The 17,746-nt window shown below is 34.0% G+C and overlaps 1 protein-coding gene across 4 annotated transcripts; it reads left to right on the forward strand.

The window, feature by feature from the left end:
* The first annotated feature begins 377 nt into the window (after positions 1-377).
* On the forward strand, positions 378-17,165 carry tank (TRAF family member-associated NFKB activator). Of its 4 annotated transcripts, none has more exons than XM_059343066.1 (8): positions 378-439; positions 10,665-10,806; positions 11,388-11,496; positions 11,665-11,735; positions 14,858-14,913; positions 15,020-15,138; positions 15,678-16,078; positions 16,711-17,165. In XM_059343066.1, exons 2-8 carry the CDS (start codon positions 10,708-10,710, stop codon positions 16,879-16,881), a joined length of 1,026 nt encoding a protein of 341 aa, XP_059199049.1. In that variant the 5' UTR covers positions 378-439; positions 10,665-10,707; the 3' UTR covers positions 16,882-17,165. The 4 variants fall into 4 exon arrangements, with proteins under 4 accessions (XP_059199049.1, XP_059199050.1, XP_059199047.1 ...); XM_059343067.1 differs by lacking the exon at positions 378-439 and adding an exon at positions 4,824-5,158 and having other exon boundaries at positions 11,668-11,735; XM_059343064.1 differs by lacking the exon at positions 378-439 and adding an exon at positions 4,827-5,158.
* The last annotated feature ends 581 nt before the right edge of the window (positions 17,166-17,746 follow it).

Below are 17,746 nucleotides of genomic sequence, written 5' to 3' on the forward strand. Positions count from 1 at the left end.
AGCTGAAGTACAAAATGACACTTTACATTGACAAAAATGACCTATTTCCCTTTTTTATAGCTCCAGTAGCTTTAGTTTCTGTTCAATTTAGTTTCAGATATGAAACTCTGGCACTACAATCCACAATTATTTAAGGTTTCACACAACAAACTGTTCAGAGGTTTAAAGAAATATACTGCATTTCAAATAAGTCACTCTAAGCTGCCACCTGCTGGTTATTTTTTTGGTGCTGCTGGTGTTTCTCAGGTTGCCTTTTGCTGGTGGAGAAAGTTCTCAGTGTGGCTCGTACTGCAGTTTGGGACATTGGGTCAGAATTATACATCTAAATCATCTGCAGACTTAACTCTACATGAAATGCTGAAGGTTTTATGAGAGGCAAAGTACACGTTGTATAGAAACCAAATGGGAAATACCAGTATTGCATCATTACTTACTTAAGGTATGTACAGCACATGGCGAAACATATTACTAATATACTCCTAAGGTATTGCGAAAGAGAGCAGGGAGACATTGAGCTGACTTTTGGATGTTAGATTTTTAAAAAGAAACAAAAAGATCAATGCCAAAGTAAAATTGCTGCTAAAGTATTTTATGGTTATGAAGCCCCCCCCCCCCCCCTCCCCTTTTTTTCCCCTCTCTCTCTCTTTCTTTCCCCAGTTATTTATTGATTCATTTTATTTTTTATCATAATTATTGCTATCATTATTGTTATTTTTCTTGTAAGTGCCTTCTTGTTCTATGTTGTTCACCGTTTGTAAATTAACAAAATGTGCAATAAACATATGTTTAAAAAAAAAAAGAAAAGAAATTGCTGCTAAAGAAGTGCAACCACTTTGCAATATTTACTGCCTCAGATGTTTATTTCCCTTGAATTATAAATTATAAATATTTATTAGGTTTAGGTTTTCTTTAATAGGTTTTTTCATTGTTTCTTGTATATTGTTATCATAGGGCTATTTTATTAGAAATGATCTGCCTTTTTATATTTACTTTTTGTCTTTAATGGAGACAATGCATATGTTGAATCTTGTTGTTCAGTGTCTTCATAAGGGGGTTTCATGGGTTTTTAGATAGATCGAGGTGGAGGGACCGTAATGAGGGCTTAACATCACATGATATTGAGTCTTAGTCACAACATAAGAACCTAATGTGGCGTAAATTGTGGCTACAAATGACTTTTTTTTTTTCAACCTTAAATATCACCAGAGGGCACCATAACTCAGGAAAGCACACCTCTCGTAATGTGGTGGTTTTAATGGATACATTTGAAACAGATGATTAAATAAAAAATGCAATCTTTTTATATACATATAGTCCGTGGGAGGGATTATTAATTATCACACCCTGTCATTCATGATTAGTTTCATTTGCTACTTATTAAAGGTGAATTGTTTTTGCTTGTAGTGATAATTCTCACCTTGCTGTATTGATGTAGAAGTGTACATTCAGTACACACTGTGGTTAATTTAACAATAATCATATTATCATATTAAGCTCGGTTCTTTTACAGGTTGTCAGCTATGTTACATCTGATCACATTGAAAACAGAAGAAAATAAAAGAAAATAAAGAAAAAAGAAAGTAAAGTTAAAAAAAATTAAGAAAACAGTCTGTTTGGATGATTAATATGAAATAAGAAGACAAATATCAATCAAGAAAAATAAAGAAATATTAAGGAGTCATTATGAGAAGGTTAAAAGATAAATATATTTTACAGCAGAAACTATCCATAGGGATTTTTCATTGAGTTTATTCACTATCTTGTTATTTCCAAACTCTCCTAACTTCCCTTTCCTTTTCAGGCTATAGTATAAAAAATAGAAAAGATTTAAAAGTTTGTTGTTAGGCTTCTGTTGCCTAGGCTACAGTTACATGTTACACTCTAGATGGCAGTTTTTATTGCCTCAGCGGCCCCAATATTTTCAGTAGGTCAGTGAGTTTGTGGTGATTTTTATGAAAAATAACTTTATTTAGGATTATTTGAGAAGTGAGCACAAGACATCACCACGAGATGATGTAATATAATAGAGGACACAGTTGATATTGTGTACTTGTGGTGCAAATCTGCAAACAAATTGAAAAATCCAATTACCAAAAATCAACTTACACACAGTAAACTGGGGCCTTGTGAGGCCCTTGGAGGTCTGCTGTTGAAGTAGCAGTTACCTCATTTGCCCTGTTGGTAAACCAGGTTGTGTGAGTGTGTGTGTGTGTGTGTGTGTGTGTGTGTGTGTGTGTTTAACATTGCCTTATGTAAAACACTCTGAATTGCCTTGTTCTTGAAGGTGTTCTACAAATAGAGTAAAGCAGACTCGAGTCACATGACTTGGACTCGAATCTGAAATGAATAACATAGTTGATGACTTTAGACTCGACTTGACAAAAGCAATAGAAGAAATGCAACTCAATTTGGACTTTAACACGAATGAGTCAGCTCTTGACTTATTTTGGATTTGTGCCCTTTGACTTAGAAATAACCCATGTTACATTCTGTGAAAGTGCAATGCATGTGTGCATTTGTTATGATAAAGTTAAATCGGTAGCTGTTTAAACAAATGTATATGCAACATTTTTAGATCATTCGTGATTTTTGTAAATTTTAAACTTTTCATACTTCAAGTAGATTTCAATGCTAACACTTTGAAGTCATGACCTTTACATGCAACAGAGTATTTCTACACTGTGGTTTTATCACGTCTCCCACCGCTGCAAATTCCTAAATAGATTGTTTAACAGAATTACCAAAGTAGAGTAACAGTCAATGTTTGAGAAGCTGACAGCTTCAAGTTACTTCATACTTGATGTAGTTGAACTTTAGTAGAGCTACACTAAAGAGGAATGTAGTCTGGTTAACTAAAGCTACATAAAAACATAGTTTAAATACATTGTAAATACATAAAATAATATAATACTGTACATGTGATACAAAATTATAACAAATTATAATACAAAAAAGTCACATGTCTGCAAAAAATGTCTAATTTATTTCAAAATGTTCCCCACTATTTCTCCATTAATTAAACAAAAACAGAATATGCCACTTAAAACATTCAACTTGCACCTTTTAGACTGTTTGACCAATGATCTAAAAAAAGAAAAACCGCCCGTTGTTTTAGGTCACTCACCATTTTTGCAACTTCTGACTTGTACAAGTTTAACTAACTTTTGTGTGGATGCACTACACAGGGGTGAAAGGTCAAGTGTGTGAAAGAGAAAGGAGTCAGGTAGTTTAATTGCAGTTGATAAGCAATGGTAAAACAAACATTAAAAATAATTATTTTCCTTTTGTCGACTGAAATAGTTACAGCAGTTAAAGGAGCAGTATGAGATGCAGGAGAAAGGTAGATGATTGAGTATCTTTTACAGGTTATGTAATAAGCTGCTGACACTTTGGGTTGGCAATATAACACGGGCCTAAAGTGTCACTATTTAACGACTTATGAATAAGACTGAAGACCTTAACCGTGTAGCCGGACTTGGGTTGTTGGGGGCTGAAACCGGTCTCAGCTGACACTGGGGTGAGAGGTGGGGAACACCCTGAACAGGCCGCCAGACTATCACAGGCCAGACACTCAGACAACTCTCTCATTCACACCTACGGGCAATTTCAGAGCCACCAATTAAACCTCAGCTGCAAGTTTTTGGACTGTGGGAGGAAGCCTGAGGACAAGAATGTAGTTAAACTATCTGCCAGCTGGTGTAAAATGTAGTTTAACAAGTATTTTCATTACATCAGTGGTGGAATATAACAAAGTACATTTATTCAAGTACTGTACTTAAGTACAATTTTGAGGCACTTGTACTTTACTTGAGTATTTCCATTATATGTAACTTTATACTCCGCTACATTTTGAGTTATGACATCATGAGCCCTAACTGCATCAATATAAGTAATCTAATAATACATTTTGAATAACTAGAACAATATGAGTGGGTCTATTCTGCACAGGTACTTTTACTTTTGATACTTTTGTACTTTTACTTAAGTAAGTTTTGAATTTTTGAATTTTTTTATTTATGCTTTATTTATTTCTCAAGGAATCATTGAGGGCAACCCCTAATTTACAATGGTGTTAAGAGTACAGAGAAAACACAATAAAGAACAAACAGCACAGATAAAACACTAAAATAGTTGCAGTGAAAGGCAGAGTTATTGCTTATCAAAGTTTTAAACTGGACTTTTACTTGTAGTGGAATAATTTCACAGTGTGCAATTAGTACTTTTACTTAAGTAACTTTTGAATGCAGGACTTTTACTTGTAATGGAGTAAATTCACCATGTGCAATTAGTACTTTTACCTAAGTAAATTCTGAATACAGGACTTTTGCATGTAGTGGAGTAATTTCACAGTGTGCTATTAGTAGCTACTTTTACTGCAGTAAATTTTGAATGCAAGACTTTTACTTGTATTGGAGTAATATCACAGTGTGATATAAGTACTTTTACTTAAGTAAAGGGATCTGAATGCTTTTTCCACCACTGGATTACTTACATGTAGGTCACTATTGCCATCACATGTTGCCTGCAGGCCCCCCAACAGAGACAGCTCGTAATGAACTGATCTCTGAATGTGTATGTGTATAAGTGTGATGATGTATGTTTAGGTGCATGCACTATGTACTTATACTGTGTATGCATGATGCATGTGAATGTTACTATTATTTGTCTTGCTTTTTAGGCACCCCAGGAAGAATAGTTGTCACCATGGTGACAACTAATTGCGATCCAATAAACAATAAACAAACAGGTCAATCTTGTTTGTGACAGCTTTATTTACATTATGGCATGCTTAAAAAACTTTCGCCAGCACTTGTTGAATAATAAATCATGTCAGACTTAAAAATGAGCACAGTGTAAGAGTAGTTTGGGGACAGTTTTCACATGCACAACAGTCGGTTTGCAGACGCGTAGGCTGGAAGAACCCTCAACCAGCTAACCACCGAGCGGCGCGCTGATTGGGCCGGCTCGGGTAAAGGCGGAAGTCTACAGAGCAGGGGGATTCCCCGAGGGAAGTTCCCAACTCAACTAGGCTATGTAAAACATACATTGCCATATCCTCTCCGGCGCTTCTTAACTTTGCATCTTGAAGATTAGGCGACGACGACGCTGCGGTGGTGTCAAAACAATATATTGGACTTTAAGAGTGACACGGATGAAGGTAAGAGGACACTGTCTCTGTGTGTCTCAGGCGGCGGGGAGCTGCTGCTGCTGCTGCTGCTGCTGCTCGGTCGCTTTATTCAATGAGCTATGGCCACCCGGTCACTTACAGTTTAAGGAATACGGAACTGTGTGGATCAGCTTTTGAATGACATTTTAAAATGCACTTCTTCCCCTGCTGTGCCTCGGTAAGCTCCTGTGAATGTAGTGTGGCTTCATCCAGGATCTGCTGCTGTTAACAGGTAGTCCAGTCCGTCTGCTGTTTATTATCTTTATAATGAATTATTGATCAGGAGGAGACTGACTGACACTCTTGTTTTGTCAGAGACAACAATTAAGCCTAAACTGCATGTTTTTGGACTGTGGGGCGAACACCGAGGACAAGACTGTAGTTAAACTATCTGCCAGCTGGTGTAAAATGTAGTTTAACAAGTATTTTAGTTACATCAGTGGTGGAATATAGCAAAGTACATTTACTCAAGTAATGTGCTTAAGTATACTTTTGAGGTACTGGTACTTTCCTCGAGTATTTTCATTTAATGTAACTTTAGCTACCAGCTTTAATTACTTTTCAGGTCAAGATTTAGCATTAAAAAACATGATAGATTTCAAGTGAAAAGGCTTTCTTTTTATTATTTAACTTCATGACAGTAGATGTTAAATGTTAAAATCTACTTTTAAGTAGATGCAATGAGCCATATTTTTATTTTTTTAATTTTTTACTGCTAACTGCATTTAGAATATATAAAACAATATGAGTTGTGCTATACAGGAGCAGCTCCTGTATAGTCCAGTCCGTCTGCTGTTTATTAACTTAATAATGAATTATTAATCAGGAGGAAACTGACACTCTTGCTTTGGCAGAGACACCAATTAAGCCTAAACTGCATGTTTTTGGACTGTGGGAGGAAGCCTGAGGACAAGAATGTAGTTAAACTATCTGCCAGCTGGTGTAAAATGTAGTTTAACAAGTATTTTAGTTAAGTACATTTATTCAAGTACTGTACTTAAGTGTAATTTTGAGGTACTTGTACTTTCCTTGAGTATTTCCATTTAATGTAACTTTAGCTACCAGCTTCAATTATTTTTCAGGTCAAGATTTACCATTAAAAAAACATGATAAATTTCACGTGATAAGACTTTCTTTTTATTATTCAACTTCATGACAGTAGAGGTTAAATCTTAAAATCTAGATAAAATGAGCCATATCTGATGCTAACTGCTAACATAAATGAATCAATACAATTAATCTTAATAATACATTTAGAATATATAAAACAATATGAGTTGTGCAGGAGCTGCTGCTGTTAACAGGTAGTCCAGTTTAGTGCTGTTTATTACCTTTACAATAAAGGGATGATCAATTATTATCTGCCAGCTGGTGTAAAATGTAGTTTAACAAGTATTTTAATCACATCAGTGGTGGAATATAAGAAAGTACATTTACTCAAGTACTGTACTTAAGTGTAATTTTGAGGTACTTGTACTTTACCTGATTATTTCCATTAAATATAACTTTATACCTCTACTTCACTACATGTTAAGCCACATATTGTAGTTTTTACTCCACTACATGAAGCTGCCAGCTTTAATTACTTTTCAGGTCAAGTTTTATCATTAAAAAAACATGATACATTTAAAGTGAAAAGGCTTTCTTTTTATTATTCAACCTTATGACAGTAGATATTAAATGTTAAAATCTACTTTTAAATAGATAAAATGAGCCATATATATATTTACAGGTAGTCCAGTCTGTCTGCTGTTTATTACTTTTATAATAAAGGGCTGATCAATTATTGATCAGGAGGAGACTGACACTCTTGTTTTGTCAGAGCCACCAATTAAGCCTAAACTGCATGTTTTTGGACTGTGGGGCGAACACCGAGGACAAGAATGTAGTTAAACTATCTGCCAGCTGGTGTAAAATGTAGTTTAACAAGTATTTTAATTACATCAGTGGTGGAATATAACAAAGTACATTTAGTCAAGTACTGTACTTAAGTACAATTTTGAGGTACTTGTACTTTACTTGAGTATTTCCATTATATGTAACTTTATACTCCGCTACATTTTGAGCCAAATGTTTTACTCCACTGCATGAAGCTGCCAGCTTTAATTACTTTTCAGGTCAAGATTTAGCATTAAAAAACATGATAAATTTCATGTGATAAGACTTTCTTTTTATTATTTAACCTCATAACAGTATATTAAGTAGATAAAATGAGCCCTAACTTCCACTGCTTACATAAATGCACCAATACAAGTAATCTAATAATACATTTGGAATATATAGAACAATATGAGTGGGTCTATTCTGCACGGGTAATTACTTTTGATATTTTTGTACTTTTACTTAAGTAAGTTTTGAATGCAGGACTTTTACTTGTAGTGGAGTAACTTCACAGTGTGCTATTAGTACTTTTACTTAAGTAAGTTTAGAATTTTTTTATTTCTTTTTTAATTTATCCATTATTTATTTATATTTATATACAGTGGTGGAGTTTAATTAAGTACATTTACTCAAGTACTGTACTTAAGTATAATTCTGAGGTACTTGTACTTTACTTGAGTATTTCCATTTAATGTAACTTTATACTTCTACTTCACTACATTTTGAGCCACATATTGTAGTTTTTACTCCACTATATGAAGCTGCCAGCTTTAATTACTTTTCAGGTCGAGATTTAGCATAAAAAAACATGATAAATTTCATGTGATAAGACTTTCTTTTTATTATTCAACCTCATGACAGTAGAGGTTAAATCTTAAAATCTAGATAAAATGAGCCATATCTTTCACTGCTAACATAAATGCATCAATACAATAAATCTTAATAATACATTTAGAATATATAAAACAATATGAGTTGTGCTGTGCAGGAGCTGCTGCTGTTAAAAGGTAGTCCAGTTTAGTGCTGTTTATTATTTTTATAATAAAGGGCTGATCAATTATTGATCAGGATGAGACTGACACTCTTGTTTTGTATCATCTCAACTCGTCCTCTGTTACAACAGTGTGGTGCTGCAGTTGCCCAAGAAAATGGCTGAAAACTTCTTTTAAAGTCAGTATTTACATTGGACAAGACATAAAACTGCAAGATTTAAAAATATAATAATAATAAAAAAATAAAGCGATTATTTTAATCAATAATGCACTTGCGATACGATTTATAATATCGGAAGGAATGATCACTTTAGCATCGTTATTCAAATTTATATTTTAAAATACAGTCATATTTTATAATACAGTCATCAACTGCTGCTGGTCCTCTATCTGCTTCTGAAGTTTTTGAGTGTATTGTTGATAATATTCGTTCTGTAAAAACAAGGTTTCTGGGTTTTTTTTAACAATAACTGTTATCTGGACTATGACGGTATGTCAGGGTGTGTTACATTTTCATATACATATATAAATAATAATCTACAGTCATGGAAAAAAAATATTAGACTTTTTGTTTTCTTCAATTACTTGTTCATTTTAATGCCTGGAACACCTAAAGGTACATTTGTTCGGACAAATATAATGATAATAGCTCATAAGAGTTTAATTTCAGAGCTGATTTCTAGACATTTTCCATGGTTTGCTTGAAAATAACCAAAAACATTATCAAGAAAACCATGGAAAATGGCTACATATCAGCTCTTAAATTAAACTCTTATGAGCTATTTTTTGTTGTTATCATTATATTTGTCCCAACAAATGTACCTTTAGTTGTACCAGGAATTGAAATGAACAAGAAATTAGAGAAAACAAGGGTGGTCTAATCATTTTTCCATGACCTATATATTAAAATGATCATGTGTGATTGTTTTTTAGGAGGGTCGCAACTAAAAAATATATTTTTTCTCAAGTCTGTCAACTCCAATTTATAGACCGGGAAATCTTGCAGCACCACAACACTTAATTTAGAATATTATTTTGCCTTAAACAAATATTGCACTAGTTCATGCTGCAGTTTCAATAAAACAAAATTAAAAAATTGTGTAGACTGAGACAAAAACAAACACAAATGTAAGCCCTGTTTAGGTCAGTGGTCTTATACTCTTAGTGCAAGTAATTGCAAATGCTCTGAGTAACTTTTTCTCATTACTTTTCAGTCGCTCTGAAGCTTGACATCATCATCTCTTACAGAGCTACAACGAGGCATCGATTTTTGAAATGTGAATATAGTATTTGCTTTTGCATGTAAGCTGATATCTAACGGGAACTGCCCATAGTCATCTATGGTAATAAACATAGATCAGGAAGTATGTTTACTCAGGTTTGTCATTTAGGGTTGGAACTATGGATTATTTTTTATTAATAATGAATCTGTTGATTGTTTTCCAAAATCAATTAGTCATTTGGTTTATAAAATGTCAGAAAGAAGTGAAAATGTCCCAGTTTCTAAAAGTCCAAGGTGATGTCTTCAAATATGTTGCTTTATCTTAAATCAGATATATTCCATTTAGTATAAAATCAGTTGTAAAACAGTGAAAAGAAGGAGATCATTTTTTTCATGTCTTTTCTGCTTTTTTTCATGAAAAATTACTTTACTTTAACCATTTTTATGCTGCTTTCTACTTCTGCTCCACTGCCTTTTGAAGACTGGTAGTCCGTAAAGTTCCCTTGCTTGCAGGAAATCCTTAAAAAAACACTTGAAAAAATGCTTGTATTTCAAATAACGTGCTTGAAACTACTTGAAAGTTTAGTAAATATAAAGTCTACTTACAAACCAGTGGCAGTTTAAAAAAAAAAAATTAAACGTTGAAATGTCTCCATTTTAATGTTGTTTACAGCACATCCATATCAAATTGAATGTGCTGCAGTGTAATAAGCTGAATACTGTTGATATTTTTATGAGGAAACTTAAGACATATCTTTTTAATTTGGCTTTTACTTGAACCATTTTTAGAGATTTTTCTGCTCATGCATCTTAGTGTTACATCATCTTCTCTTTTATTCATTTATTTATTTGCTACTGTTTATTAGTCTATTTTCTATATGTGTATATATATATATATATATATATATATATATATATATATATATATATATATTTTTATCATGCTCTACTTCTTAATTCTTTATTTGTTGTTTTTATCTTTATTTATCTTTTTTAAACTTTTTATTGTTATTATTATTTACTTTTGTATTTTATTTTATTTTATTTTATCTTACCTTACTTTATTTTTTTTAATGGGATGGAGGGTGTTTGCTTGTTTCTATGTTTTGTTGTTGTTATTATTATTATTATTACTATTACTTTCTCCTTTTTTATGTAAAGCACTTTGTGTTGTATCTCTCTTTTATGAAAAGTGCTATACAAATAAAGTCTGATTGATTGATTGGTACTGTATATAAAGTAAACATATGCAGTGTATTTACATTTAAAATTCTGTAAAAGCTTGAAAGCTTGATTATCACAATAATTGGTGATTACTTTGTGTCTTGCAGATCTTATAAAGATGGCATGAAGAGCCATTGACTCCATGCATCTTTCTCTCTGTGTGTGATTTCTCCCTCAGGGCTCATGTCTGCTGTGTCAGGGATGATTGTGGAGCACACGGCATGGAAAGGAACATCGGAGACCAGCTCAATAAAGCTTTTGAAGCTTATCGCCAGGTCTCCATTGAAAAGGACAATGCTAAAAAGGAGCTGCAACAAATGGTGAGGAGAGAAACTTTTCTCAAACTTTGTGTGGAATATGGCAAAAAATAATAAGTCACAGACAAGCTTGTTGAGTTTTTAGCTGTTTTAGTTTTGTCAAAAGTCACAACTTTTGTTTTGAAAATACAGTTATATAAGAAAAAAATAAATATATATATAGACCCTTGTTTAATGCCTAACACCTGGTACAACTAAAGGTACATTTGTTTGGACAAATCTAATGATATCAACAAAAATAACTCATAAGAGTTTAATTTAAGAGCTGATATCTAGACAGTTTCCATGGTTTTCTTTAAAAGATTTAGGTTATTATCAAAAAAAAACATGGAAAATGTCTAGATATCATCTATTAAATTAAACTCTTGTCAGCAGTTTTTGTTGTTATCATTATATTTGTCCAAACAAATGTACCTTTAGTTGTACCAGGCATTAAAACGAACAATACATTGAAGAAAACAAGGGTCTAATAATTTTTTCCATGACTGTAGATTATTATTTATATATGTAAATGAAAATGTAACATGGCATAGACCAGATAACAGATATTGTTAAAAAAAATAACACAAACTTTGTTTTTACAGAATGAATATTATCAACGATACACTCAAAAACTCCAGAAGCAGATAGAGGACCAGCAGCAGTTGATTTCAAAACTTGAAGCTAAGCTATCAGCTACAAGGCAACCATCAGGTTAGTGAGACGTGCCGGATGATCTCACTGTTAACAAGATCATTTAACCCCTTATTGCATTGTATTCTGGGCATTGATATTGGATTGTTATACATTTTACTGGATCTGTGTGATTCAGCATTTTGGCCTGTTCAAACTGTTCAAATTTTCCCTGTTTTGGATTCTCAGCAGAGATGATGTGTGAACCTTGCAATCATCTCCTTGATGGGGCCGCCGCTTATAAGAAGATACAGTACCCGGTATGTTTGCTGTGCTACACTCTGCTCTTTCTGTGTCTACACCAGTAGTGGGGAAAAATATTCAGATCTGTAAAAGTACAAAAGTATCAGCATCAAAATACACAAGACAAAACAAAACAAGAGCATAATAATGGATTGTATGCAGCACATTAATGGTTTAATCTCAGTAATCTTGTTTACAAAATAGTTTTCGTAATCGAAAAAAAAAAAAAAGAATCTCCCAGGCCTACTATATTATCAGTTATATTATCTTTTAGGTTTGTCAGTCTGCAAATAATTTATTTTTTCAGTGTTTCTAATATTTGTTTACTCAGCTCTAAAGTAGTTTGCATGATAATCACTTAATTCATTTACTCTAATCAGAAAGGAATGTCCCTATACTTTCATAGTTTTGTTATGCTTCCATTCATTTGGGGTTTTTTTATACTTGAAGTATCAAAAGTAAAAGTACTTATAATGCAGAATGGACCCACTCAGATTGTTATAAATATTCAAAATATATTATTATTGATGCATTTATATAATCAGCATTTACATTTTCTCAAGGTAAGGCTCATTTTAACTACTTAATAAACTGCTATGTACTTAAATAAACTTAAAAAAGTCATATTTTTATGTTAACTCTCGACCTGAAAAGTAGCTAAGCTGTCAGCTAAATGTAGTGGAGTAAAATGTTCAATATTTGCCTCAAAATGTAGTGAAGTAGAAGTATAACGTTCTATAAAATAGAAATACTCAAGTAAAGTACAAATACCTCAAAATGTACTTAAGTACAGTACTTTAGTAAATGTACTTAGTTACATTCCACCACTGGTCTACACGTTGTGAAAACTGCAGTATTAAGGTTCCAAAACTGGTTTTCCCTGCTTCTTACTCTTGAATATATGCGTGAGCATACAAACAGCTTCCTCTCACATGCAAACATACGTTGATCCTACTTCTGCTGGATGTTCTTTCACTTTTGCCAAAAAGGATGTTTAAAGATCACGAATGGGAAATGGATATAGCAGAAACTGTCAGGCTCAAATTACGGTCGATGCATTTATGATTCAAACTGTCTGACAAGTTTTAAACCTGTTTTTCTGACCGTACGAAGTGCTGGTCAATTATGATAAAAATCAAGATGAAGGTTGCTACAGTACGATAACTTTCTCTTAAAATTTTAAGGTTTCAAGCAGTCTCAGTATAACTTACTTATTTTTATTATTGGGTAGAATGATCCTGAAAGGAATGAAAAGAAAAGTTATTTTTGGTTAAACAAAAGCTTTATCATGATAAAAAATAAAAATATGTAATGGAAGTATGTGTGACATTATACCAAAATACCTGTTTATCGCTGCAACCATTATCATGATCATTTAGTTAGCATAGTTATAGTTTGCATGATAATCACATGATAGTTATGAGTTCCAGTCATTTACTCTGATCAGAAAGGAATGTCCCGATACTTTCATAGTTTTATTATGCTTCCATTCATTTGTTTGTTTTTTAGTAATTCAACTTTTTATAGTTTTCATGTAAAAAACAAAACAAAAAAACAATAGAGTAGACAGCATTGATATTATACAGTACAGTAATATGTCCCCAGATTGATCACAAGTGAGTTTCCAACCCAAAAATGAATTTAAAAAAGAAAAAGAAAACAAGGAAATACAAAACCAGAATAGAATAATATTTCAGGCACCACAGCGGCATATTTCCATCACGAAGTTCTCACGTTCAGTGGTGGAAATGAACTAAGTACATTTATTCAAGTACTCTACTTAAGTACAATTTTGATGAAGTTGTACTTTACTTGAGTATTCCCATTTTATGTAACTTTATACTTCTACTCCACTACATTTTGAGGTAAATATTGTACTTTTTACTCCACTACATTTAGCTAACAGCTTTAGTTACTTTTCAGGTCGAGATTTATCATGAAAAACATGATCAGTTTAAAGTGATTAGACATTTGTTGAAATTAAATATCATAACAGTATATTAAGAAGATAAAAGAATCCTACCTTGACAAAATTAAACTGCTGCTTACATAAATGCATCAATAATAACAATCCAATAATAAATTTAGAATATATAACAATTCTATTCTGCATAATGCATATTTTTACTTTTGATACCTTAAATACATTTTGATGCACAACATGGGTCTAAAGTGACCCCACTAAGTTTTTATATTCTTTATCTTTGCAATAAATTAATTCTATCATTCAGCATTCCAGGTTTTACTCAATTTACCAGTTTTTGATCATCATACGTCCTAATTTTTGTTTTAATTTCTTACTTTTTGAGTAAAAACCCTTTTTGTATCACTATGTTTCTAATGCACAAGGTCATTTTTTATCCATTTGTGTAAACTTGATGTAGTAATACAAAAACTATTCTTCATAAAGTATGAAAGGAAAATGGATATAATGATCTGATGTAATAATAAAAAAAAAGATATTCAAACACACAGCCAGCATGAAATAACATGGGACATGAATGTGGGTCATTTTTGACCCATGTTGTGCATTAGAAGGCGTTTATATGTCGTGCATCAAAGGGTTAACTACATTTTGATGCTCATACTTTTGTACTTTTACTTCAGTAAGTTTTGAATGCAGGACTTCTACTTGTTGTGGAGTCATTTCACAGAGTGGTATTAGTACTTTTACTTAAGTAAGGGATCTGGATACCTCCTCCACCTCTGCCCACTTTCATTATTAACTCTGGCTAAAATGCTCAAAAGACAGTTTCTCTCACATAAGGTCCAGCCACTGTTAACATTTTTTTTTTCCATAGCCTAAGAAATAATCATGCAGCTGTTATCACTCCGGTCATGCTTCCATTCATTTGTTATCCAAATCAGTCAGCTGCTGCAACAATATCCACATTGTTCTGTATTTTACTCCACACAAGGTGTATCCTGTTTTACCTCACCAGATGGTGCTAGAGGATAATATCGCTTGCACACTTCAGCAGCTTGGGCTTTTATTGTTCATTATTTAACAGGCCAGGAAACATTTCCCACTAATAAATGTAGAATTGTGATGTGTAAATCAAACTGCAGATGCATTAATAATATGCCCTTGGGTAATTATTGCTAATGATCACCATGAATGTAATGTGTCTTTTTACAGGAGAACATGGGCACTGTTGCTGTTGCTCCTAATATGCCAGTCAGCAGCGTTGAATAGTATGTGTCTCTCCTTATATAAAGACTTAAATAAATAAATAAAGATCATGGATATTACAGTTACAGAATTGATTTTTTCCCCTCACTCTTTATACATTTGTTTCAGTCAGGACATGCTGAGCGCATTTGAAGCAATTCAAGGGAAATTCCGGCAGATTCGAGTTCTCACCAGAAGACAGAAAGACCACCTGAAACGATTCCAAGGAGGAAATGATGTATCAAACGGTAATAACAATATTTACCAAATTATTAGACGTTTTTAAGAACCTGAAGCCAAATCCGCTCGTTTTCTTAATTCAATTACTTAAAAGAAAATGTGCTAAATTGAAATAGGTTTGTATATGTCATAACAACTGATGAGCTAACCTGCTTTTGCTTTGTTCTCTGAGATAATTAGATGGCAACACCTTAACTAGCACCAAGCAGGAGTGCCTTGTTGGCCTTTCAAACCATGGCTGGCCACCTCTGTTTAAAAAAGGGTCGGCAAACACTTTTAATAAATCCACTAAGAAAGGCTCTGGGTACAAGCTCTAAAATGAAAAATGTAACAATTATGCATACAATAATTAATATAAAGTGTGATGGAAATATTTGTCTGTGTATATATTAAGGACCAGGATTATATCTTAACGCACGCAGCTTCTTAAATCGTCTCCAAGCTCAAATGTGAGCGCGGGCTCACATTAAAGCCCGCGCTGGCGTTAAAATGTCGACCGAGACAGAAAAACTGTGTAAAAATCACTTATTTTTCCGCCGTCTGACAGATCAACGGTTCTCCATGCCCATCCAGTGCACAGACCGTACAGCAGAGGCAGAGAGACCCTTTTCCTCGGCGCTAAGGTCAGCAGTGGATATCCCACTCCCGCCTACGTCTCTGGCGTCCCGTGGCGCCAGCCCCGAGGACAGGGACTTAGTAGACTCTCTCACCAAACTCAGTGTCAAATTCCCACCCTCTGCGGACAGTGAATATGACTTCCTGAACAGTGCTCCGGAGAGACACATTGGTCTGACCATACCCACGAAGCGGCCTCTCAGTAGCGTCCCCTCCACGCTGACAGAAGAGGAGCCCGTGGTGGAACTGCCCATGCCTTTTGTCTACCCTCCATCCCCCTCCCACTCCACATCATCTTCGCTCTCCCAGGAGAGCGTGCGGGGACCCCAGCAGGTGAGAATCACAGGAGAAGGTCTGAGAAAACTAGTAGCAAATTATCAGTCTCTGATTGGTCTTTGCTAATGGAGGAGTGAAACAGTGTGAAGTCCAAAAAAAAAAAAAAAAAAAAAAAAATCCCTTTGGCTTAACATGAAACGTATTACTGTGTAATGTGTGCTGATTCTTTTTTTACTTAAGCATGGATGCTCTGGTTATATTTGGCATCTTTGCTGGAAAGTGTGAGCCAGATGGAAGCACATTACAGTGTCTGAATCTGATGAAACGAGTATGGTGGTTAAATGGGATTTATTTGCTGATGTGTATAAATGCCTAATAATAAAATTGTGAATGACATGCAGTAAGATCTTAAACTTGGTCTAGTTTTTCAAAAAAATATGCTCCTTTCCCTGGATTACATGAACACAGGCTTTTAGAACAGGCAAGGCTGGTTGAACACATAAATAGGAAGATAATTAAACACTTGAGAATAGCCTTTTGCCTTCACTGTTGTGCAGACTTTTGTGTTGTTGTGTTTTCGTAAAGCAGCCATACTTCTTGAAGGCCAAGTGTGCTTTAATAGAGTGAGTGTAAGGATTGTTAAGAGCATGAATAATATATTGTTTTCTTTGGTTCACCCTGCTCTGCAGCCTCTGTGGAGCCCCGAGCTGTGTGATGCAGCTGACGTGCGGACAGAGCTGGTGTCGCCTCAGAGCAGCAGTCCTGATAAATGTGCTTTCTGCCACGCTGTGGTTCCTCAGGACCGAATGAACAGCCACCTCTACTCGCATTTCTCTCCTAACAATGAAGCCGACAATTGACAGTGTAAGCAGAGACTGACGGGCCCAGGGCCACAACTACTCCAAGACTTACTGTACTCACGATGTAGTCACGCCTGCCATGACGAACATGCGCTGTACTGGATTTGAAATGACACTGCAATAAGACTTGAATCCATTTATTTAATATTGAAGATTTGAATGGTACACTTTCTCGCTCATTATATTTTTCTAATATCACACTGAGATTTTACTCTAGTACTAAGTGACGATGATACATACGTATATATGGTATATATGAGCAAATAAAGCCGACATTTACTCTTTACTTTTCTTATCATTTGAATCTTTTTAAACATGCAGATATAAAACTGGTTGTGGTGATCCATGCATAAGGTTTCTTCCTGCAACATGTATTAAAGCAATTTGCATTCATAACATGACGCAATTACCTTTTGGACAAAGTGAGATATGCAAATTTGCTATAATTTTTGTTGAAATATGAAAACTTTGTTTCCTTTTTTGTTGTTGTTGTCCGCAGCACGATTTCATATCTCACAGAACAACAATAAGTCACGTATTTTAAATCTCAACCATATGCACCAAATTACTCTCTTAATATTATTGCTAACCAATTTTCCAGAACGGTCACATTTTGATTAGCGCTTTTTCACGAGCACTATGATCCCATCACTTTCCATGTTGTGCACCTTAACTAGGATAATTTGAAGCAGCTGTGTGTCATTTTAAAAAGATAGTATGCCATGTATTCATTAAGTGTCTACACAGATGGCAACACAACATTAGGCACAAGTTCATTGTTAAATCAGACACCCAATTACTTTTTTATTATACTGTATTTATGTAGGCACATTTCATTTAATGGACAAATAAACATTATGTTGGG

This window comes from Centropristis striata, chromosome 10 (assembly GCF_030273125.1).
Source record: "Centropristis striata isolate RG_2023a ecotype Rhode Island chromosome 10, C.striata_1.0, whole genome shotgun sequence".
Classification (NCBI taxonomy): domain Eukaryota; kingdom Metazoa; phylum Chordata; class Actinopteri; order Perciformes; family Serranidae; genus Centropristis; species Centropristis striata.

Bases quoted from the DNA above. Each gene is read 5' to 3' on its own strand.
- tank (XM_059343066.1), top strand. From the start codon at position 10,708: ATGGAAAGGAACATCGGAGACCAGCTCAATAAAGCTTTTGAAGCTTAT. The intron at 10,807-11,387 runs GTGAGGAGAGAA...TTGTTTTTACAG, and splicing joins AAAAGGAGCTGCAACAAATG to AATGAATATTATCAACGATA. The intron at 11,497-11,664 runs GTTAGTGAGACG...TTGGATTCTCAG, and splicing joins AGCTACAAGGCAACCATCAG to CAGAGATGATGTGTGAACCT.